General features: G+C 39.2%; 1 protein-coding gene across 3 annotated transcripts in view; it reads right to left on the reverse strand.

Annotated features, from left to right (window-relative positions):
• LOC124721674 (uridine-cytidine kinase) overlaps positions 1–23843 on the reverse strand; it is a 125589-nt gene extending 101746 nt beyond the window's left edge. For 2 of the 3 annotated variants that reach the window (XM_047246746.1, XM_047246747.1), the window contains exon 1: positions 23656–23843. In XM_047246746.1, the coding sequence (XP_047102702.1) occupies positions 23656–23772 (117 nt within the window). In that variant the 5' untranslated portion in view covers positions 23773–23843. Of the gene's footprint in view, positions 1–23372; positions 23569–23655 lie in introns of those variants that run through there. The other variant, XM_047246748.1, reaches the window with a different exon arrangement.
• Positions 23844–25507: the final 1664 nt, after the last annotated feature.

The following is a 25507-nucleotide window of genomic DNA, read 5'->3' on the forward strand; positions in this document are numbered from 1 at the left end:
GCTTATATTAATTTCAATCAGGAACTATTGCTAGAATTATTTATATCAAGTACAGCTGTTTTTTTGGTTTTGTGGAATAATGGACGATTTTGATCTGTTGTTATAGAAAGTTTATTTGCGAGCATTACAATATTGGCAATGAGGTGGTCCCATTTTTGATTTACCAAGTGCTACTACGGATGCAAAATTTCTTGAGCTTTCACAGCGACAGCTAAACCACTATAAAGCATTTATCAAGAACTGAATTTAATTCTGTAGTAGCAACAGGTATGGCCAGCCATCACAGTATTTCAGCCACTTGTCTCGGCTCAAGAATACTGGGAAGTATATCAAAAACGAATCACACTGTACCTTCACACAGGTGATATCAAATGTCCTGATGGTCAGCGGGCTTTTCGTTGTCTACAATCCCACAGGATTTTTCAATTGAGCCTTTCCTCAACACTGAGATATCTCTACAACATAACAATATGCTTGGAAGTTATTGACACAAGTACTCAACACCACCTCTTCAAGATGTTCCTCCATGTACTTCCATCTAGTGTATCTTCTTCTGCACGAAATCTCATTGTTATCTATACATTTTGAAGCCGGGTTCTCATCGGTAGTCATGTTCTTGCCTGAAATTCCCACCCCAGTATCAGTTTTGCTATTCTTGTTTCCTACATTCATCTTATATGTCTATATCCATCATGTCACATATTGCTTCTTACATTTCCATCATCTTTAACACTTCAGTCCCCTCTTCTACATGTTTTTGATTAGTTGTCTAGGTCTATGTCCCAAAAAGTACTATACTCTCCAATATCAACTTGAGTATGAGCTTTTTTGTTCTATTCAGCACTTTCCAGGTCCGTAAGATTGAACTGAGCAACACAATGACCTTGCTTCCACTATTAATTCTTTTATTAATTTCTAAATTTGAATTTCTCCCTTTCTCTACAATGGGCACTTGGTAGCAAAAATTTTTGACCTTTTTAATTTCCCCTCCAAGTACAGTTCATCCAGATCATTAGTAAGACACTCTTTTCTTTATAACTTATCTGCAAATGACAGTTTTTTATATTCCATTGCTAGCTGATTGCACACATTTGCATACTCCCCAGTTGTGTTTATGATGGCTTGGTCATCGGCAAACAGTAAATAGTGCAGTATGATCAATCTGCAATCTCTAACCCCATTTATAAGACCACTGAATAGCACTGGCATCGTGGGACAGCCATTGTTTTTTTTTCCTGTGCTAAATTTCTGTTAAAGTATATTACCAGCTTTTATCTTGTATTATTTTAATTATGGGATCCTACACATCTGCCATATGTAATGCTTTCCAAAGCAATTTCCTCAGAATGGTATCATACGCCTTTTCTAAATCTATGAAATCTAATCCATTTCTTTTTGATTTTCCTACATTTTTCCAAAACATTTCGAAATTTGAAACTAATGTCCATACACGATGTACCAGTTGTGAAACCACATTGTTCTTGTTAGATCCTAAAATTAGTTTCCATTCTGTTTGTTTATTGGTTTTCTTATGGTTCAAAAGCTGGCCTCACTGTCCAATCTATCTGCGATTCATTGTCTGGCATACTCTCTTTACTATCAGACCACTTTTGCAACAAAATGCCTGTAGTAGCAAAGAGACTAGAATTTTTTCACCACCGCAAGTCAGACGCTGTAACTCACAAATCTGAGACTGCAGATTTACAGGGAATGAGTAGAAAACGTAAATTCACACTTTTATACGGTAAATCACATGGAGAAAGTTTAATACATGTCACACTGATTCACTTACCCCAGATAAGGTTATCCCCATACTAGCACACTAGCTTAACGACATTCTAACCCTTCCCTGGCCAAGTGCAACAAATTGCACATGCTTTTGAGATACTGTAGCAATATACTGTTTTCAAGTTGCCCAGACTGTTTTTCCTCGCATTCCAGATAAGAATGTCCACATTATGAGGATGAGTTTGATAAGTGTTTACTGACAGATCACACTGCAGAAGTATGCCATAGCATGATAGGTACCAGGCATCAGTCACAGCCAACTCAAAATTAATAATATCACAGGCACTGATCATGTACTGGCACCACATAAAAGCTTGCTACATGCAACTATGTATGACATTCCACAAACTTTTTTTAATACTAGCATCTCCATCTCAGTCATTAATCTGTCTATGTACTTTAGTGTGGGTGCTAACTCCCTCGTGCAGTTGAAGTTGTGAGCCACCATGAGGTGCCACTCGTAGGTCATATGCAACTGACAGTCTCAAACATTATTTTTGGTTTGACAGATCCATCAACCAAGAACACTATTGGCCTCGACACTATTCTGCCTTGGCTTTTTCATTACATCATGAAGTGCACTCCATAGGCTTGTCAGTACCATGTAAAGCCACCAATACACTTTTATGCTATTTGCACTGCTGTTTGAGTCGGGTTGGGGGAAGGTGACTGACTTTCAAGCCCACACGATCTTGAGCCAGTATCAAATTTGAGATTTTGCATAGTTTGCCTGTTTCTGTCAGCAATTAAGGATAAGGTCAAGACTGAACTACATGGATTAGAACAAGTATTGTCCCCTGTTTCCGGGGCTCCACCATTAGTGATGGTCTTCACTTGTGTGGAGGCTTTCAGAAAACTACTAATACTCAGGCAGACATTGATTCTTATCCCTTGCCTCAACCAGATGAACTTTTTTTGAAGTTTCAGAAGGAAAACTCTTTTCTAAAGTTGGTCTAGTGGATCCATATTTTCAGTTGCCTCTTGATGAAAACTTGAGGAATATTTTAGGTTTGAAACACCATTTGGACTGGATTACTATAACAGGCTGCTTTTTGGTGAAGCCAGCATCCCGGCCATATTACAGAAGTTCCTTGTGTGAATTATCTTAACAAAACACTGGTTACTGGTCACATGACAGGAAACATTTGTGCAATCTACATCCAGTTTTTACGGACCTTGCACACACAGGCTTTAAGAGTAACTCTTATAAATGCACCCTCTTTCAAGCAGCAGTTACTTATTTACGCTATATTCTAAGCGAACAGGGCCTTCAGATGACCAAAGAATATGTAGGGCCTTTTAATACTATGCCTATGGCTACACCCATAAATCACCTTCAAGTATTTCTAGGAAAAGTGAATTACTATGTGTGATTTATTCCCCAGACATTCTCCATAGCCTACTCACTAAATCATCCCTATAAAAAGGAAGTCTCTTCATTAGCCAGAAGAGTAACATTTGGCTTTTCAGAAGATAAAAACAGCCCTCTAATCAGCACACTGCTTCCTGTCTTACAGCCCCACTTGTCACTGTTTTTGGCAACAGATACGACCCTAAACAGCATTAGGAATAAGTCAGAGGATGGGATGAAGAGGCCATATTGCATTTATGTCGAAGACACATCCTCCAATTCAAGAACACTATTCACAGATTGAAAAGGAAGTGTTTGTCTGACAGCAGGCATAGGTTTGTAGAAATTTGTGACTCTGTAAAAAGATCTATGAACAAAGTATACAACAACTACCACAGTCATACCTCAGAAAAAGATCTAGCTGAGAACCCGAGAAAAATCTGGTCCTATGTAAAAAAAATTGCTAAGCAGGTCTAAGACTACCATCCAGTCATTCATTGACCAATCTGGTGTGCCAGTACAAGATAGCAAAAGGAAAGCCGATGTTTTAAATTTTATGTTTAACACATCATTCACTCAGGATAATCACACAAACATACTGTTGTCTGACCATAACGCAGAGCCTCATATGGACAACAGAGTATGAGGTATCTCTTGCATAGATAAACAACTGAAAGAGCTGAAAACAAATAAGTCATCAGGTCCAGACGGAATTCCAATTTGGTTTTGCAGAGAGTGCTCTACAGCATTGGCCCCTTACTTAGCTTGCATTTATCAGGAATATCTCACCCAGAGCAAAGTCCCAAGTGACTGGAAAAGTGCAGGTGACTCCTACATATAATAAGAGTAAAAGAATAGAACTGCAAAATTACAGACCAGTATACTTAACATCAGTTTGCTACACAATTATTTAACATATTCCAAGTTCCAATATACTAAATTTTCTTGAGATCAAAAAGCTACGTTCCACGAATCAGTACAGTTCTAGAACACATCATGAATGTGAAACTCTGCTTGCCCTTTCCTCACATGATGTACTGTGAACTATGGATAAAGGGCAACAGGCAGATTACCTATTTCCAGATTTTGAAAAGCATTTGATATAGTTCCCCACTGCAACCTGTTAACAAAGGTATGAGCATATCCAGGAACCGGTTCCCAGACACTTGACTGGCTTGAAGATTTGTGACGTAACAGAACCCAGTATGTTGTCCTTGATGACGAGTGTTCATCAGAGCCAAGGGTATCATCAGGAGTGTAGCAGCAACAATCTGTGGTTGTCTGCTGTTGATACTATGGTGTATGGTAAAGTGTCTATGTTCAGTGAGTAGGAGGATACAAGATGACCCAGACAAAATTTCTAGTTGGTGTGATGAATGGCAGTTGACACAGTCACGTTGTTTAAATATCTGGGCATGATGTTGCAAAGCGATATGAAATGGAATGAGTATCTAAGGACTGCAGTAGGGAAGGTGATTTATTTATTTATTTATTTATTTATTTATTTCTTGTTCCGTAGATCCAGTTAGTGAGTCAATCACAAGGATATGGAACGTGTCAAATTGTACAGGTTTCAATTTAAACTTACAAGAAATACAAGGGCATTTCAATGGCAAATTGTACATAGTTTAAGTAAGACATACTATAAATACAGTAACAGATACAATGTCAGCTAGATAACATAACTACCATTTGACAGAAAAAGGAGTTTCAAATAAAGGTTAAAGATAAGAGCACAAAGTTAAATCAGATATTAGGCCTACAAGAGTAAATACATGTACAGCCAATCTGTTGTTACAAAAAGTGTGCTAATGCCCAAATGCACAATAAAATCAATTGAACTACTTCTAGACATAATACGTTTAGTGATGGTATACATTTTCTTTCAGGTATTCATCCACAGTATAATAAGATTTTTCTGTCAGGTAATCTTTGAGAACTTGTTTAAATTTTGGCAGTTCTGTATGAACACATTTGATATGTCGTGGTAGAGCATTGAACAGCTTAATGCTGGAGTAGTAAACTCCTTTTTGTACCAGAGAGAGACGTTTCATTTCTAAATGTAGATTGTTTTTGTTTCTGGTGTTATAACCATAGAATTTACTGTTGTCTTGGTAGATGGAATAATTTTTGCACACAAAGGTGAGCAAGGAAAAAATATACTGTGAGGCAGTTGTTAGGATACCTATCTTCCGAAACAAGTGCCTGCAAGAGTGTCTTTGATGGACCCTACACATTATTCTGATTGCTTTTTTTTTGGATGGTGAAAACTTTTTTTGCAAGTGGTTGGTTCCCCTAGAATATGATAGCATATGACATCAATGAGTGGAAGAAGGCAAAGTAGGCAACCTTAATAGTGTCAACTTCAGCCACTGAAGAAATTACCCGTAATGCAAATGTTGCCGAGCTAAGTTTTTTACATAGATGAAGAATGTGAACTGACCAATTACATTTACTGTCTATGTAAGCACCCAGGAATTTTGTGTCTTCAACTTTCTGTATTGGTTGACCTCTACATTTTATGTTAATTTCATCGGGATTACTTTGTGATGTATGGAACCTCATATAATGAGTTTTATCTGCATTGAATGGTTGACTTCGGTTTACTGCAAGAAATTTGGGAAAGTGTGGTTCACATGTAAAGGAGACCAAATATAAAGCACTAGTGCAACCTATTTTTGACTACTGCTCAAGTGAGTGCTATCTGCACCACGTTGGATTAAAGGAAGACAATGAAGCAATTCACAGGCGGACAGCTAGATTTGTTCCCGATAGGTAAGAACATCATGCCGGTATTACGGAGATGCTTTGGGAACTCAAATGGGAATCCTTGGAGGGAAGGTGATGATCTTTACAAAGAACACTATTGAGAAAATTTAGAGAACCGACATTTGAAGCTGACTGCAGACTGATTCTACTGTTGCCAACATACATTTTACGTAAGGGCTACAAAGCTAAGATATGAGAAATTAGGATTCATACAAAGGCATATAGACAGTCATTTTCCCTTGCCCTATTTGCAAGTTGAATAGGAACAGAAATGACACATAATGGTACAGGGTACCCTTCACACTGCACCATATGGTGGCTTGCAGAGTACTTATGTAGAAGTAGATCTTAGGTGCCCATAAATTTCACTTTTTTTTTTGTATGGTCACAAATCTCACCTTCACCACAAACCATCCTAATGCTAAACTACCAGAGCACATGGAACTTCATCTTCATCAATGGGTCTCTCTTTTACAAACTTTTAGTACCCCAGTCACTATTGCACTTCTACTCATCATTCTAATGCAGATGCACTTTCTCACCCTCTGGCACTTTGGATCCTGAATTTTACCACGAGGAGACAGTTCGTTTTCAGTTGGACAGCCAACTTGAGCTATTGCTCAATGAGTCCTCTATAAATCCCTAGGACATTTCTACAACATCTAGACATGATCTGCTTCTTCACAGGGTCTTACATTCAGTCTGGTCAGGTTGGACTACCAAACTCCCTGTGAAGAGCTGCTTGGGCTTCATTTTTTATCAGCAGCACAAACTTCAGGTTCAGCGAAGTGTGATACTCCATACAGAAGATAGTGAACATTACCAGGTGGTGGTGCCATCCTCCCTGCAACATCGGGTGCTCCAACTCCTGCATCAATTCCACTGGGGGATTTCCAGGGTGAAGCAACTGGCCTGCCACATCTACTAACCTTGTATGGATGATGTTGCTGCACAAGTGGTTAGACAGGGTTTGTCAGGCATATCAGTTGACACCACCCATTCATTCTCTCCATGGCCAGTGCTGACACAGCAGTGATATCTAGTTCACACTGATTTCATGGATTCTTTCATGGGGTCCATGTGGTTAACTGTCGTGGAGTTTCTCTCCCACCTCCTATATGTCATTTGCCTCCAGCAGATAACAACATCGACCATGGTGGGAGTCTGGGGCAGATCTTCGCAACTGAGGATGCATCCCACATAATGGTGACAGACAACGGCCACCAATTTATAACAACTGATTTCGAAAGGTTTTACACCCCACATCTTGCCACATTCCCTTTTCATCCTACCTCAAATGGGCTTGATGGAAACACAAAGTTCACATGTCAAAAACATTAGAGTCTGTTAAAATTAGGTTAAGCACTAAACACCTTCCTATGTTCTTTCTATTCCACACTAATCAACCACTGAATCCCAGCAAAGCTCTCACGCTATCACAAGATGCACCTGGATCTCATGTGTCCACCATCGGAACATGAAGCAGACACAGCAACAGTGTTTCAAGTAGGTGTCCCAGTGGAGGCACACACGTCAGTGGAATGTGGAGTTTATCTTGGGTCCATGGCTAAACAGCAGGGGAGCTAGATGGTGGTGTAGCCACCAACACCTGGGATGCTACAACGGTAGTGCAACCAACTCTGATTTTGGCACTCTAGTTAGTATCCTTCCTCATCTGGAGTACACCGTCACCACCATCACAACCACATTGTAGGTTTCTTTACTCTGAGGTCAGAGTGTCATCTCTTCCCAAGAGCTGAGGGACACACCCATGAACACTGATACAGTTTAACTGATAGTTGACCACAGGACCTGCCACGTCCCACAGGATGCTCCACTCCTCGAAATCTCTGAACCTAAGCAAGACGTTCCGGATCCAATGCCACCACCATCATCACTGGCAATCTCTGAGCCCCTCAGGAGCCTTCCTTCATGATATCACCCAGCTCCTGGCTGCTTCTACCTTGTTGTCCTCCCTCACACAGTCCGAGCAAGTAGTAGCCCTAGATAATAGTTGAAGCGCAGAGAGCTATAGTAACCTCACCAAATGTGCAAATGGAATATACTCATATACTGATATGTGTCAAATTACCCACATTTGGCAAGTGCACCAGCTGTGGCAAAGTCAACAATATCACATGACAGTTACATTACCTTCTGTTGTGACAAGTATGAGGCAGCCCAGGACACTCTCGGTTGTTATTATCCAACTTATCTCTACAAGTTTACAACAACCACTGCAGCCGTTTACCTGGACCGACTTAGCCTTGTGTTGAATAGTGTATCAGCTGATGAACTGGTGGTTTCCACCACCACATGACTTTAGTGGCCTTTGCAGCATGCATAATGAAGTAGTAGTGCTTGGATTTACTTCATTTTCAATCAGGAACTATTACTTATATCTATCAAGAAATATTATTGTTAGGTGTTGTTACAGTAAGTGTGGAACTGCATACTGCTGCAAACCAATCACAGGGCTGAATACAAAAGTAATAGTATGGAGAACTGTGCGCAGTTACAGGGTGTGTAATGAAGTATAGAGAATAAATATTCTCATACCAAGTGACATGTTAGCACACCATTCCAAAAAAAATGAAAGAAGTGTGTATGATAGATAATGTGATATTTAGACTCTGGCTTCCAACTTTGTAGACTGGAACCAGAATAATGCTCTGAAATCACAACATCAACAGCTTACACAAAGAACTATTTTCCAAGTGTAAAATAATCATTATTGTTCTGTACAGGGTTCAATACTGGGGCCACTAGTTCTTCTGATAATACAGTCACAAGGAGAAAAAAATTTCTTTGATGATGACTCATGCATTACAGACATCAACAGAGATGCACCAACAGAATAAATTACAAATGAAATTTCCACTACAATTCTTTATTGGTTTCCTTCAAACTGACCGTCACCTAACCAGAAAAAGATCATAATAATACAGTTCCACACAGCAGAATAAATAATGTTGTCAATTTCAACATAACATTGTATAAAACCAACATGCAAAACTACCTTTCTTACACGAACTTGTGGCAAGAGTGATTACAGAAAAATGAAGAGGGACAGTTGAAAATCCTAGCACAAGTTTGCAAGTCATACACTATGTGATCAAAAGTATCCAGACACCTCCAAAAACATATGCTTTTCATATTAGGTGCAATGTGCTGCCACCTACTGCTAGGTACTCAATATCAGCGACCTCAGTAGTCATTAGACATCATGATAGAGCAGAATGGAGCACTCTGGAGAACACATGGAATTCAAACGTGGTCAGGTGATTGGGTGTCACTTGTGTCAAACGTCTGTACGCAAGATTTCCACACTCCTAAACATCCTGAGGTCCACTGTTCCCAATGTGATAGTGAACTGGAAACGTAAAGGGACACCCACAGCATAAAAGCGTACAGCCCGATCTCGTCTGTTGACTGACAGAGACCGCCGACAGTTGAAGAGAGTCATAATGTGTAATAGGCAGATATCTATCCAGACCATCACACAGGAATTTCAAACTGCATCAGGATCCACTGCAAGTACTATGACAGTTAGACGGGAGGTGAGAACACTTGGATCTCATGGTCGAGCGGCTGCTCGTAAGCCACACATCTTGCCGGTAAGTGCCAAATGACACCTCGACTGGTATAAGGAGTGTAAACATTGGACAATTGAACAGAGGAAGAACGTTGTGTGGAGTGATGAATCACAGTACACAACATGGCGATCCGATGGCAGGGTGTGGGTATGCCGAATGCCCGGTGAATGTCATCTGCCAGCGTGTGTAGCTCCAACAGTAAAATTCAGAGGCAGTGGTGTTATGGTGTGGTCGTGTTTTTCATGTAGAGGACTGGCACCCCTTGTTGTTTTGTGTGGCAGTATCACAGCACGGGCCTACACTGATGTTTTAAGCACCTTCTTCCTTCCCACTGTTGAAGAGCAATTTGGGGATGGCGATTGCATCTTTCAACATGATCGCGCACCTGTTCTTAATGCACGGCCTGTGGCGGAGTGGTTACACAACAATAACATTCCTGTAATGGACTGACCTGCACAGACTCCCGACCTGAATCCTATAGAACACCTTTGGGACGTTTTGGAACGTCAACTTCGTGCCAGGCCTCACCGACCGTCATCGATACCTCTCCTCAGTGCAGCACTCCGTGAAGAATGGACTGCCATTCCCAAAGAAACCTTCCAGCACCTGATTGAATGTATGCCTGCAAGAGTGGAAGCTGTCATCAAGGCTAAGGGTGGGCCAACACAATTTCAGCATTACTGATGGAGGGTGCAACGAACTTATCAGTCATTTTCAGCTAGGTGTATGGATACTTTTGATCACGTACTGTGTGTGACATATGGGAGCATTGTGTTTTTCAGATAATACTCTTTATATCTGTCACATTCCTCGGTGAATCAGTGGTAAAGTACCAGATTATGGATCTAAGGATCTCAAGGTCGATCTGTCACTCATCACTTCTTTCTCCTCTGACCATGTGAAAATTTCCAAGTGGTTTGGATTCCACATTAAACTAGCTAAGTAAGTCAGTTCATCGGTCCGAGGAAAGTAATAGTGTACCCCTCCAAATTGATCATGCCTAGTAAAGCACTGTGTTGTTCAAACCAACATTTATGCTGTTGGCAGATTTACCTTTTTTGTTTGTCTTAGTTTGGAGTATCCCACTTTTATACAATCTGACCATCAAGGGACAATCAGAATGAGCCTCCAAGAGATTTATGGCGGGTCTTATGATGACCACCTAGTAGAACTAGGATGGTTGGTTACACCAAAGTATTGTAGCATGCTTCACTCCATGTCACCACACAGCCATAACAGTGACACTAACCAAGGATATCCAGAGTCATGACTGTACACCTAATCTGCTCTATACTGGATCAAAGCTACAAATCAAAGACACTGGAGATGGTCAACTGGTTATCTAACTGTGGTGCTGAAGTATGTCAGCTGGTTTATACACAGTTACATGCTGACAATTAGAGTGTTACTCAGTGTCTTCAGTTTACTTTGGAGGCAGTCAGAGATACACAGGGTGACCTACAGGAAATGGACATTTTAGACGAGTCAGTACACCACTGTCAGCGGTGGAATGTAGACAGTGAATACATCACTTACTTTGGGACTGTGTCATATCAAAAGCAATGAAATAGTGAACAACAGAGCATTGTGTGTTTTCATATGATACCTTTGTCCAAAATACCAAGAAACCTATATAAGTGGGGCAGATATGACTGGGAAATCATTGTAGCAACAATATGGGCTGCAGATGAGGAAGAACACTGTCAAAGTAAGTTTGACAAGGGGCTGATTATTATGGCCGAGTGCCTGCAAATGAGCATATTTGAAATGGTGCAGCTCGTCAGCTATTCGTGTGCTAGTGTTGAGAGACTACACGGAAAGTGGTTTGTTGGTAAAATTTCTATCAAGCAACGCGGCACTGGATGTCCATACCTCATCAAAAAACATGGATGTAGGTGGCTTCTCCATTATGTAAAGCAGCATAGGTGGCAATATGTGGCAGATCTGATGACAGAGTATGATACTTGTGTGGGCACAAATGCTTTGGAGAACAGCATTCAGCGCACACTATTGAATATCGGGCTTCTCAGCAGGTGACCCCAACATGTTCTCTTGTTGACCAAACAACAACATCCAATTATTATCGTAGTGGATTGTGTGAACATTATAGCAAGCCACCTGCACCCATTTATGTTTGATGTCTTCCCAGACAACAATGGCATCTTCCAGTGGCATAACTGTCGATATCAAAGGCCAAAATCTTGCTATAGTGGTTTGAGAAGCACAATAATGAACTCACTATGTCTCGACTACCAAATTTGCCTGATCTGGACCCAATGTAACAAATGTGGGTCGCACCAGTTCTGTGTCCACATTATCATAGGCCTCTAATTTCTAGGAACTGTGTGACCTGGGTGTAATCATTTGGTGCCCCACACCTCCAGAAACCTACCAAGGAAAAGTCAAATCAAGGTCACACACAACAGTTGCTGTAATGTATTCCAGAAGCGGACCAGCAGTAATGTTTTGGTTCATCAATGTATATGTGATGCTCTCTTGAGGAATTTTTGACTGATGGTTGGTCAGTTTATTTGGGGGATGTGACCAAACAGCAGGGTCATCGATCCCATTGGATTATGGAAGCATGAGGAAGGAAGTTGGCCATGCACTTTCTAAGAAACCATTCCAGAATTTGCCTGAAGCAATTTAGGGAAATCAAAGGAAACCTAAATCAGGTTGGCTGGACACAGGTTTGAACAGTCATCCTCCCGAATGCAAGTCCAGTGTGCTAACCACTGCCCCACCTTGCTCTGTTTTGCCTGATGAAATCCAGTATGTTACACTAGTTTGCCGATGTTCTACAGAAACTAAAATAACACTGGGTGTACCCAAAGCAAATGTAATTGGATTGCTAATGGTTTCAACATGCACAAACAATTCTCATATTGGACTAAGGTAGGAGCAAACTTTTATGACACTGCTTTAGTCTATAAGAAAAGTATAGGTGCACTATGATTGGAGAGGGGGAAAAAAATGCAGACCAACTTCAGACAGTATTTCCTCTTGGTATATTGAAGGACAGCACAATGTCTAAGAGCATAAACTGCAACATCTTGAAGACAGAGGTTACAATCCTCACAAAACACTGTTGGGTAAACTTAGAGAACTGGTATTTATTTATCTGTCTCAAACCACATGTATACAGTTAGAGAGTTGTTTGTTAGGATGGACAAAAACCCAAAAAACACATTTTACAAAGATTATTTCAAATGACATTACAAGGTACATGGGATATAAGAAATATAAAATGAAGAACAGTTTGGTCAACAAGAGCACAGTACAATACAAAAGACAACTGACACAATGCTAATAAAATAATGAAAACAATATGGAAAAATATGAGGGGTTAACAGATATTTAAACAAAAACTGAAACTCTGATAAACTGAGAACAACCAATAAACACAAATTCTTAGCTGACAATGGATTCTAGTAAATAGCATTAACTTTTGTTGAATTTAAATAATTGTGTGGGCCACATTCAAATGTGTGCTGGCATTATGTTATTTCTATTTAACCATTCCAAATCAGCAAACAACTTTCATGATAATTATATTGCTGAACATTTAACAACAAATGAGAGTTTCACTCTGCAGCAGAGTGTGCGCTGATATGAAACTTCCTGGCAGATTAAAACTGTGTGCCGGACCGAGACTCGAACTCGAGACCTTCGCCTTTTGCAGGCAAGTGCTCTACCAACTGAGCTACCCAAGCATGACTCACACCCCGAGAGCTTCTGTAAAGTTTGTAAGGTATGAGACGAGGTACTGTCAGAAGTAAAGCTGCAAGGACGGGGCGTGAGTCATGCTTGGGTAGCTCAGTTGGTAGAGCACTCGCCTGTGAAAGGCAAAGATCCCGAGTTCAAGTCTCAGTCCAGCACACAGTTTTAATTTGCCAGGAAGTTTCATTTAACTGCAAATGATAGATTATTCTCGTTATTCGTCTAAGTTACACACACATTTCTTTTTCTAATGGGAGTTGTGTTTTCAATAGAGACATTCTCCTTCTTCATCACACATTTTATTACAAACACAATTTCTAAAATGTAAATGCAAGAAAGAGGAAGAATATTTAAATCTCTAACAAAGGCTTAAATGAACTTCTATTTTTTATTATTGTTCTGATTATTCTCTTTTGCTTCCTGAATGGTGTTAGGGCATGAGGAGAATTAACCCAAAAGATAACACCATCAAGATGTACACCCAGAAACTCTGAAGATTCCATACATATGAGGTTCTGATCATTACATTTAATGTTAAACAATTCCTGTAATTTCCAGCTCACTTGGATATGAATAAAATGTGGTTGCCTGCATTCAGATAGTGTGACAACTTCACTATAGACAGCATTTGCAATTTTCTGAAGGTTATTGCTGGCAACATTGTTAACCATAGAGGTCATCTGATTTTGATAGTGTTTCCAATAGACTACTAAACATTTGTTCCCATATGACATGTCCTGTCTCATCCGAAATATATGGTGCATCACTAACTAAACACATTTTTCCCGAGAAACTGAAATACGCCATTGTCAGACCCCTCCATAAGAAAGATGAGTTAGTTACTTTCATATTCCATGGATCACTTTGCACAACAGATTGTAATGATATGAAACGAGCCATTTTAAATTCACATCACAAATTAATTTGTACATATGGTTACATCCTGGACATTCATAAGGTTTTTTCCCAGAAAGAAACTCAAGTTTCTTTTCAAATTTTAATGTGCTGCCAGACATTTTATGTCACTGGCTAAGTGATCAAAAAATTTTGTTGCAGCACTGTGCACTGTTGCAGCACTGTGCACCCCTTTTTGTGCTGAAGACAACCTTGATGTGGAATAATGAATGTCATTTTTCCTTCTGGTAACATAGTGATGTACAACATTGTTCTTTTTGAACTGTAGTGGATTATTTACAACGAACTTCACAATGCAGTAAATATACTTTAAAACAGTAGTCACAATGCCCAACTCCTTAAACAGATGCTGGCAATATCATCGTAGGTGAGCACTACATAATATTCTTACAGCACGTTTTTCAGCAATGAAGACTTACTTTCATAGAGATGAGTTACACCAGAACATTACTTCATACAACATTACTGAGTGAGGATATGTTTGCAAAGTATGTCAATTTTCCACTTTGTCTCTCTTCAAGATTTGCAATGATTCTAAGTGCAAATGTGGCTAAACTAAGTTGTTTTAGGAGTTCCAAAATGTGCTTCTTCCAATTTAAATTCTCATCAACATGGACACACAAGAATTTTGAAGTTTCCACACTGTTTATAATTTCCTCGCCATGTGTTGCAGTTATCATTGGTGCCATACCCCTAGATGTGCACAGTTGAATATGTTGTGTCTTTTTAAAACTGAGGGTGAGACCATTTGCAGAAAACAAGTCAATAATACTCTTAATAACTTTGTTTATCATTTCTTCTGTGATGGGAGAGATGTCCTTAATTACTGATCTGTTTCACTGCTGATATTTTCCAAAATTTTAGACAATGTGATGTATTCTACAATAGTACCTTACCTGAATAACAATAATATCCCATGCATATCACAGTTTGGATTTTAGAAGAGTTGTTCCAATGAGAACATCATTTACATGTTCATTCATCAAATTTTACAAGCACTAACCAATAAAATAGTGCCAGTTGGTATTTGCACTGACCTATCTAAAGCATTTGACTGTGTGAATCACAATATTCTCTGATAAATTGAATTTTTATAGGATTGACTGTATAGCCAACCAGTGGATAATGTCATAGCTAACCAAAAGATTGCATGAAGCTGTACTCTGTAATTCAACATATGTAGTCCATGGACATTAGCCTGACTGGGGAGACATCATGTACGGAATCCTCCGAGGCTCGGTCTTAGGTCCACTATTGATGATCATATATGTAAATGATCTGCGTCAATGGAAGCATCCGATTTCACCCATCTGCTTTGACCAGTGACGTAATGGTGGGCGGTGTGTGTGACATCACTATGACATGGAGTTTTTGAGTTGGTTGTGTTGTAGATGTCGCGTTATTGTGTTGAGTGTACCATGTATTTGGTTCATTTGAGGTTTGGTTATGATAGTGCTAACATCACTTTGAGTGTACGTAGTTGGTGCAGTAATGTAGTTTGGAAGTGTTTCCAGTGAGTTATTAAGTTTTTTTTTGTTAGGTCTTCTTGGTTTGGTGTTTGTTGTGGGGAAAGAAGTGTAATTTTTTTGCCCTTTTTTTTCTTTTAAAGTATGGGTATGACGGGGAAATTCACTAGCACATCATTGTGTGTAGAGATTGGCGAAGATATGATGCCTACTTTTAAATTATATTGCGGAATATTTTAGGTGCAACATTTATGGCAATAATATGAGGCTTACAAGAGTTTTGGTGTCTTGGACTCAGGTTGCATGTACGTGGCAATGTCAGCGGGATAATATCTGGCGGTGGACACAGTACCTGGTTCGAGAAATCAGGGTGGCCATGAGAGTGTGTTTTTTCGCTCACTTATCATTTTTGTTATCGGTCCTCTTATCAGTTTTTGTGCGCATGAGACTGGTATAAGTGAGAGTTGAGTGTTGGATTGGTTTCCATTTTGTCGAGCAGTTTGTTCCGAGTATGTTAAGTGTAAAGGGAAGTTCGATGGGCTGGGGGTGGTTGCTGAGATTAATGAATCACAGTTTGGTAAGGGGAAGTATGGGAGGGATAGTTCTCAGGTTGGTTAGTGGGTGTAGGGTGCTGTTATTTCGGAGGTGGGTATGCTGATTGTGTTTTTAGGGGTTTGGAGGGTTGTACTAAGAAGGAATTGGTGGGTTTGATTGAGGAATGTATTGAGGAGGGTAGCTCTATAGTTTTTGATGCATTTTTTCCTGTGGGGATTTGGGGAAGAGGGGTTATGGTCATTTAGTAGTTAATCACAATATTGAGTATAAAGATTATGAAACCGAGACTTTTGCTATCAGGATAGAGGGGTTTTTGGGGGCAATTAAGGGGGGGGGGGGGGAGTGTAATGGAAAATGTAAACATTTATTTAAACAATCATTAAAGCCATATTTATTAATGTACAAATCTAAAATTTTGCATGTGTAAAGCAAAAGAGCTGCATTTTAATGGAAAAGTACAATAAGATATGCATGATTAATATTTTGCCAGAAATCTGAATTTTTTAATTTTTTCCATTGTCTTTTTATAAAAAGCCACAACTCAAATTCTAATCATGCAATTAATCTGAAAATTTCATTGTACTGTCCTGAGAAGGTTATAAGACCACTGAACTACCGTTATTAATTTAAGGTACAAACTGTACCATTAACAGAGCTTTTAATTTTGCACATCCAAAATTAACTTTTTTCCCCACATACAATCAACTAAAAATCAGAATGCAATTGCAGGATCTCATATTTTTTAGTTCCAGGGAGACAGCTACAAGCTGCGAACAGTTCCTGAAAATTTGATAGCATTAGCGAACATACTTTTTGAAAAAAGGTTTCTAATATCGTAAAAAATGTAAAACAGAGAAAATGAGGTTCAAAGATTTTCTCCTCATACTTCTACATGTAATTAGCTTATCTCAATTTTAAAATCCTCCATACTGATACGCCTCATCCCCCTAGTTTCTCTCCTCTTCGAATCTGCCTGGCCTGTATTTGCAGGTAAGACAATGATCTGTAAGCTATCTTGACCCTGTTCTCGTCGATGGTGTAAAATGCTTTTGTTGTAAACAAACCAGGATCGACACGAATTCTCTTCAGCACTTCAATTCTGTCATTATTTCCGTTATTGCAACATAGAACTGCACCATAGACACCTATTTTGAGTACTTCAAGTCCACAGAATGTCCTTTTTGAGCATCTAATCCAAATTAAATTATTTTTGCATTTTGTGTCTCTTCATGAAGACACTTTCTCAATAAATTAGGTTTTGCAAGAAACCTGAACATGGGCTTAATTGCATTCATAACAGGTTCTGGTAACGAGTGTTTATGTGAATACGTCTCATTTCTGTTGTTGAACTAACACCAATCGTCTTTCAGACATAGATTGTGCATTGGTGTTTAGTCAGTGGATATATTGTGGAAAAAAATTGCCCACACAGCATGGCTCACTGCCTCTAAATTGTGTGTGCTACTCCTGATAGCTCTCCCATAAAATAACTGAAGAGAATCAATTTCTTTCTGAGTAAGCCTGCCTTTTCCTACTAGTGGTTTTCCATCCTCAAGTACTTCACCTTTCTCCTCTCTTTCAGCAAGGAATGATGCCTACCACAAAGCCACTTTTGGATGTGGCCAACACATTCCAACTTTTCTATTGTTGTATTGTACAGATTTTTATCTCTTACAGCTTTGAACGAAGAGGAGTCCCCATCACCAAGGTATGTAGTATATCTAACAGCACACTGGTCCTAAGATCTGGAGAACATCCTCACAACTGCAGCAACCTCCGTGCCCCCACTTGAGCCACTATAATTTTTAGAGCATGCTACTGCATGCTTTTCTTGCCACAGTTTCTCACTGTCTCCATTGTTGAACATTTTCCTTGTTGCACACTGGTGGCAGTATTTAGACATAATTTCTACATCTAAAACTTTAGCTGAGACAATACCAATAACAGATGCATCTCCATACAGAGATGTGTGACCCCTTTGCAGGTCTCATCCACAGAAACACACAGTTCAGTAGCATTTGTAAGAGATTCACTGTCATGAATATCTACCCCAGGATTATTTCTTTTTGGTTTACTTCCACCAATTCCTCCACAACTTTTTTCATAGATACTTTGACAGTATCGCATATAGCATCAGACATTTCTTCATTTATTTTTTCAAACCTTGCACAAGATGGAAGCATGTTCAGAAAACCACACAATAAATTACCTCCTTCCCTGTATGCTGATGCCGAGAGCTTATGTTCTTCATTTCAAGTGGCCCTTTTTTCCCCCTAAACACAGTTTTTTCCACCACCCATTATGCATTAATCTAGACTTCCATGCAAAGGTTTGCGAATTTAACCTTCCACCTACTAATGTGTGTTAGTATTGTCAAAATGTAAATAAACCACATGCAAGAAAGTTTTCAGGCAAATATCGAAATGTCAGCCAGAGATACAGATTTCATCCAAAGACATTGAAAGAAAATAGCCTTTACACTGACAAAAATTCCGTTGAAGCAAGCAGATTCTCAAATGTTGGAAAAGGTGATAGTGGCCACCAGTGCAGAGTTAATCAATTTAACAATTTAAAAACATTTCTGCAGGTGCTCTCACGATAAAATTCACACACAACATAGATTAAACCGTGTAGATCAAGAAAATAATACTTTCGAAAAATTGAATATTTTTGGACCAAAATCCATCATATCCCCCCCTCCCCCCCAAAATCAGTTATAGGGAGGAGGAAGAGGCACTCTTCCCATCTGCAATGTCATTTAGTTGAGTATTGCTGGCAGAAGAGTGTCCTCGAAGATTATTGTATTTTTCGCATTTTTTTGAGGGCTGTGAGGAGGATGTACAGCCCGAGGGTGTGGTGAGTTAAGAGGGTTGGGTTTGTCTGGGTGTTGGGGGAGGGGGTATTGGTTATGGAGTTAATGGGGCAGTTTGTGGGAGGGGGGAGTGGGGGGGGGGGGGGGGGGGAACTGTTTTGAGATTATGTTGTAGAGGACCAGTTTTTGTTGTTTTGTAAGGCATGATTGATTTTGGTTTATTTTTATGTTTTTTATTTGTTTCTGGTTTTTCTTTGAGGTGGGAGGGTGATGAGGGTGGTTTGGGGTTAGTTTATGGGTGGTAGTTTGTGTGTGGTTTAGAAGTTCTTTTTTGTTGAGACGATATTGAAGGCTGCTGGTTTCAGTAAGTAATTTTTGTTTTGGGTTTATTCTATAGTAATTGTGATGTTTTGCGCATTTGTGGTAGGTGTTTTAACTGATTTAGTGATGCCCTATGTTTGGGTTTTGGCTCTACTTTTTGTAGTTGTAAGTGTTGGATTTTTGGAATCGAGATCTGCAGTTGAGCTATATAGGTCACGGGAAATGTCCAATTCTTGTCTTTTTGTTGGTGTAGCGAAATACTGTAATTTTGTTTTTTTTTTTTATATTGTTTGTTTTGGGAGCGTTCTGCGTTTTTTTAAATTGTTGTATATTTACCTCTTCCCCATCCTAATCGCACAGTTTTTGACAGTTGTCCAGTTTCATTTTATTTTTGGAGTGAGACGTTACTGTGTAATTTTTATATTTTTCACATTTTTTGGTGTGTGTATGAAGTGACGTCATTGTCATCATATTGGATACGCTGAAAGTAGTGGTGTCCACCTTTTGATGATGCCATGGTCAAAGCAGACAGGTGGAATCTGACATCTAATAAACAACAAGCAGAATTAATTGGTTAGTTGGCTGATATGAAGGAGGGGACCAAACAGTGAGTTCATCAGTCCCATCGGATTAGGAAAGGAAATCGGCCATGCCCTTTCAAAGGGACCATCCTGGCGTTTGCCTGAAGCACTCTAGAGAAATCATGGAAAATGCAGTGATAAATTGTCTGACAGATGGCTAAGTAATATTTGAAAACAAACTAAAAAAAAAAAGTTTCTCCCCGACAGCGCCTTCTATTCTGCTGAAGAATTTCTATTACTTGTCATGTGTAAAAGGTGGTGGGTAGAAATTACTAAGTCACATCTGTCAGTATTTAAATAAATTACCCATATTTAAAAATTAAGTTGCGATTTGTATGTTAAATGAGTCATTTCACTTCGTTACAATTTATCATGCAAATAATACATGGAACATGAAAATAACTAACTTTCACCACCGACAACTGTAAAATGAGTCTTGAAGTTGGTACACACTAGAAGGTCATTAATAGGGTTTACTAACATGAGCTACCCAAACACAAAGCCCTGTGAGATTCCACAGTTGACAGCTGTCCCACTTACACCTTTATTAACAGAGTCCAAGACTTGGGTGGTAAATGAGAATAAGGTCTGTTCAATTTGGCTTTTGTTCAATGAATTACTGGAGTTGAGGTGGTTACCTAGCTCGCCTTCTATGGACAATTGTTTCTAGAATTTTTTAGAAGCATGTTAAAAGGAAAATTTGACTTTACCACCCTGTTTATAAAGTGTTTTAATAACAGCATACTTCTTGTTGCAACGATTCGTTAAAAATATGGCACAGTCTATCACTTATCGGGTAATAACACAATTCTGATGGATATTTCGTCAGTATCAGCGGAGATTTTATTTGTCCATTTCCTTGATTATCCTCTCTTCATTTTCAGTGACAGGAGATATTTGACTAAGGTTGGTATTTGCGAGACCCACTTTTTGGTGCCCACCCACTGCCTCATCAACAGAGCCCCTAAATCCAATTTGGGATGCTGTTTACGGGAAATGAGTGTTGAAAATCTCTGCTACTTCTTCAGATTTATTTAAAACGATCCCATTAGGTCCGACTTCACTTAAATTCTTCCTATCGCTCTTTTTATTATACCCCATATGGTCTTAATTTTATTATTGGAAGTATCAATCTGAAACTTAATAGTCATGCTCTTTGCCTTTCTCTGAAGCTTTTTAGAATGTTTCAGTATAATCTGTAGAGTGCTTTTCTCTCACATACTCAGCAGTCTCTAAATGAGGTAAATGGCTATCACTTTCCTTTCCATGGAGTTTCGATGCCTTGAGTAACCAAACATTTATTAGTGGGAGCGAAGTAGTTTATAAAAACATTTATATTTTTGGGAAAGATTTATTGAAACAAGGAAATGAAAATCCTATAAAAAAGATTCGACTTGTCTACATTTTCAAAATTGGAGACTGGACCCCAATTGATGTCCTGTAAATAATTTTGGAAACTTAAGATCTTTGTAAGTGATATCACAGAAATTGACTAACTGTTATGTAGGGAAAAACCTTTGATAAATAAATGCCCGTCATTGTCAGAAAAATCATTTAAAATCTGCTTTACTGTTATGCTGTGGCTTATGGTCTTGTCAATGAAATTAATCTCAGTGAGAGACTTGACGGTGACCTGTGTTCACTGAGTGTGCAAATCAGTCCTGTTATTTTCAGTAACAAATTTAACATTAAGCCACACAAACTAATAATAGTTCTTATTATAAGGAAAACAATTTACAAAAGACTCAAATTGTTTTAAGAAAATATTCTGTTTCCCTACAGGAATCCCACACATTGTAAGTGCTGATAACTGCAACATTTGAATTTATTACAATCCGAGAAACTGTTGCTCTATGCAGTATTACCTTGAACCTCATACTGTAATTAAAAACAAAAATACTTATTTCCTTGAGACAAACAATTATTTGTACAAACAAATGATAGTAAACTATCGAATCAACATATCACGATATGCTGAATGGAGATCTTCCCCCACAATCTTGTTTATGGCAATGAGTGGAAGTAATACCCCTACTGGAAGTAGAACGAGCTACCAAAAGCTCAATGCAGTTTATTCTGGAACAGAAATATGTTCAGCAATTCTTTCATTTTGATTAGTTTGTCAATGTAAAATGATGTTTTCTTAACAGAACCAAAGTTAGTTTTCAGGCATCTAGAACATGCATAAGGTGGTAGTTAAGAAGTCACCAATCCTTACCCAAACAGGTAATCAAAGTTAGCATAATCACTACAGTATATGCAGCTGTTTCCTGATTTAAGAGGAGGTATTAACATCACATCCCTATAGAAAATGGGGACTTAGCTGGTGTACTGAGATTTTGAATGAAACTTCATATAATGTGACTGACTGAAAAACTCCATTCAGTAACCTATTTTAAAGTCTGATGTATCGTCAAAATACAAAGTTAAATGCCAACGGGAAAAGATTCATTTAACAAGCAGATGTGCCTCAAGGAAAGGGGGCGAAAATATTGAAATTAACGTATGATTCTGCCCATTTCCTACTAGGATAAAATTTGTCTGTGTGTGAGAACTCAATTTCGTCATTCCACCACCACAATAACGTAGTATAAGCATTATGGTGCTACAGCGATCATGAAAGCATTTCCCGTTTATATTCACTCCTATCAGCCACCGCAGAGAGTATAATACTCTAATTTCCAAAACTCGATCATTAGTTAATATCTAATGCTCTACAAATCAATTCTCTCATATGATTAATATTAAAAAATGAAATACACAACTGCACTGAGCTCTTTCAACAAAATGTTTACAGTATAATCTCATCGACGAAAGACATTTCTCTTTTGATCACGTAACAAGTAATTTTTTTCTTTTCTTTATTGATTTTCAATTCCCCCCCGAAGGGGGCGGGCTGGCAGCAGCTTACTACGCTGCTCTACAGCCTACAGACTTTTTGTTAAAAAAAGGAAGAAGAAACAAGAAAAAACAGGCGATAAAATGGTGATTTAAAGTGGAAAATGGCGTAAAAATGCGGGAAGTTAAAACAGAAAGTAAAAGGGGACGGCAAAACAAGTAATTCAGATGGACGCATATAAAATATATGGTTTGCCCTTACATATTAATGAACGCAGACGTAGAAGTAGAAGTAAAACTTCCGCAAGTCGTGTAACTTTTGCTACATGTCACTCCTGAATATACATATATTTATCACAACTGATTTTGACACACACATCATATTACTCTATAATCAACAAAGAAAAATATTTGTTTGTTGATTTTGCAGTCAATCACTACATAATTTACATGGTGATGAACTGAGTCTGTGGCTACATAATGCGCTGTCAGGCTACGGTTATGTTGCTGATATCTGGGTCCATTTCCAACCTTATGCATGGATTTTGCTTTAGTTAGTTGCAGTTCTATTACACGGCAACCAAACGACCACGAGTTGCAAGCACTATTTGATATGCAGAAATCAAACGCGAAGGGGCAAATGAAAACTACCTTCCTTACCAATTCCATAGTCCATCAGCACCACTCTGCCAAAGAAATGGAATTCAGGGTGAAACTGCTACACGAGATACCGCAGACTGAGAGCGAACGTTAAAAACAATTTAAAAGCTTATATTGTTTTCTCAAATAGCACACTGTCTTCTTGTACAGTGTTCGTAATTCACTACAGCTTTGAAATACCAACCAGTACTTCATTACTGACCTAACATAATTTTAAACAATACACATCGAAAGCAAATATTCTATTTATTGATCAAAAGATTAGTGTGTCACTAGGACTCACTTTGCCGCTCGCCGTTCCCCCAGCGACCCCAATAAGGAATGGTGCCTTTCCTTCACTATTGTTAGTTCTATGATTTTCCCGTATTTCATTTCTATGTAAACACGAATTTTGTGCCATTTTGTACGAAAATAATGAGCCAATTGTGCGCCGGCAAATTCGTCACTTGAATAAACAAACGCACACACACCTTGTACAGTTTCAAAGTGATTGTAACAGAGTACCTCTACATCACCACTTTTGTCTAGGGACAGCAAATGTTTGTGCCGATCGTGTGAGCCGATCGGTTGCGCTCGGCTAGGCTCGGATTTGCAGCCCCTTGCGCTATGACAGAAAGCGAATGCTCATTGGCTCCAGCTTGCTATGTACTGGTCACGTGTTCAGGTTAGTGTGCGTTTGTTTATCTTAGTACAACCACAGTCTAACGTACAACTTTCATTTGGAAAATAGAAGAATATAGTTGCAATTTGAGCACTTCAACATAGGGTAGTAATAAAAGCTTATATCATCAAAATGTCCAAGATACAAGCACGATAATCAAAATGTTCGTAAAAATTAACAACACTTTCAAACTTTTTTCATTACTTTAAGAGAATGAAAATCATTTGAGAAGCTGAGGAATACAGGTTTCCCCTAAACCTGTATGACGTTACTAGATTACATTCCAAGATCATTCTTCCTGACTTGTAAGCTTGAATGTCTCACGCTTTACTATCCGCTAAAATTATGGAAAGAATGATGTTGCCACAACATTCTTCTTCCCACATACCAAATATTAGGCTTCTCATGTGTGTACCATATACAAAATTTCATCAAAATCTAAACTGATGGAAAAAATATTTATACACTCCTGGCCATTAAAATTGCTACACCAAGAAGAAATGCAGATGATAAACAGGTATTCATTGGACAAATGTGTTATACTACAACTGACATGTGATTACATTTTGTCGCAATTTGGGTGCATAGATCCTGAGAAATCAGTACCCAGAGCAACCACCTCTGGCCGTAATAACGGCCTTGATACGCCTGGGCATTGAGTCAAACAGAGCTTGGCCAGCCGGAGTGCCGAGCGGTTCTAGGAGCTTCAGTCTGGAACCGCGCTACGGCCGCAGGTTCGAATCCTGCCTCGGACATGGATGTGTGTGACATCCTAAGGTTAGTTCTAAGTTCTAGGGGACTGATGACCTGTACATGTACAGCTGCCCATGCAGCTCCAACACGATACCATAGTTCATCAAGAGTAGTGACTGGCGGATCGTGACGAGCCAGTTTTTCGGACACCACTGACCAGACGTTTTCAATTGGTAAGAGATCTGGAGAATGTGCTGGTCAGGGCAGTAGTCGAACATATTCTGTATCCAGAAAGGCCCGTACAGCACCTGCAACATGCGGTCGTGCATTATCCTGCTGAAATGTAGGGTTTCACAGGGACAGAATGAAGGGTAGAGTCATGGGTCGTAACACATCTGAAATTTAACGTCCACTGTTCAAAGTGCGTCAATGCTAACAAGAGGTGACTGAGACGTGTAAACAATGGCACCCCATACCATCACCTCGGGTGATACGCCAGTATGGCGATGATGAATACAAGCTTCCAATGTACGTTCACCGCGATGTCGCCAAACACGAATGCGACCATCATGATGCTGTAAACAGAACCTGGATTCATCCGAAAAAATGACGTTTTGCCATTCATGCACCCAGGTGCGTCGTAGAGTTCACCATCGCAGGCGCTCCTGTCTGTGATGCAGCGTCAAGGGTAAGCGCAGCCATGGCCTCCGAGCTGATAGTCCATTCTGCTGCAATCGTCGTCGAACGATTCGTGCAGATGGTTGTTGTCTTCAAAACGTCC

The sequence above is a fragment of the Schistocerca piceifrons genome, chromosome X (assembly GCF_021461385.2).
Source record: "Schistocerca piceifrons isolate TAMUIC-IGC-003096 chromosome X, iqSchPice1.1, whole genome shotgun sequence".
Lineage (NCBI taxonomy): Eukaryota > Metazoa > Arthropoda > Insecta > Orthoptera > Acrididae > Schistocerca > Schistocerca piceifrons.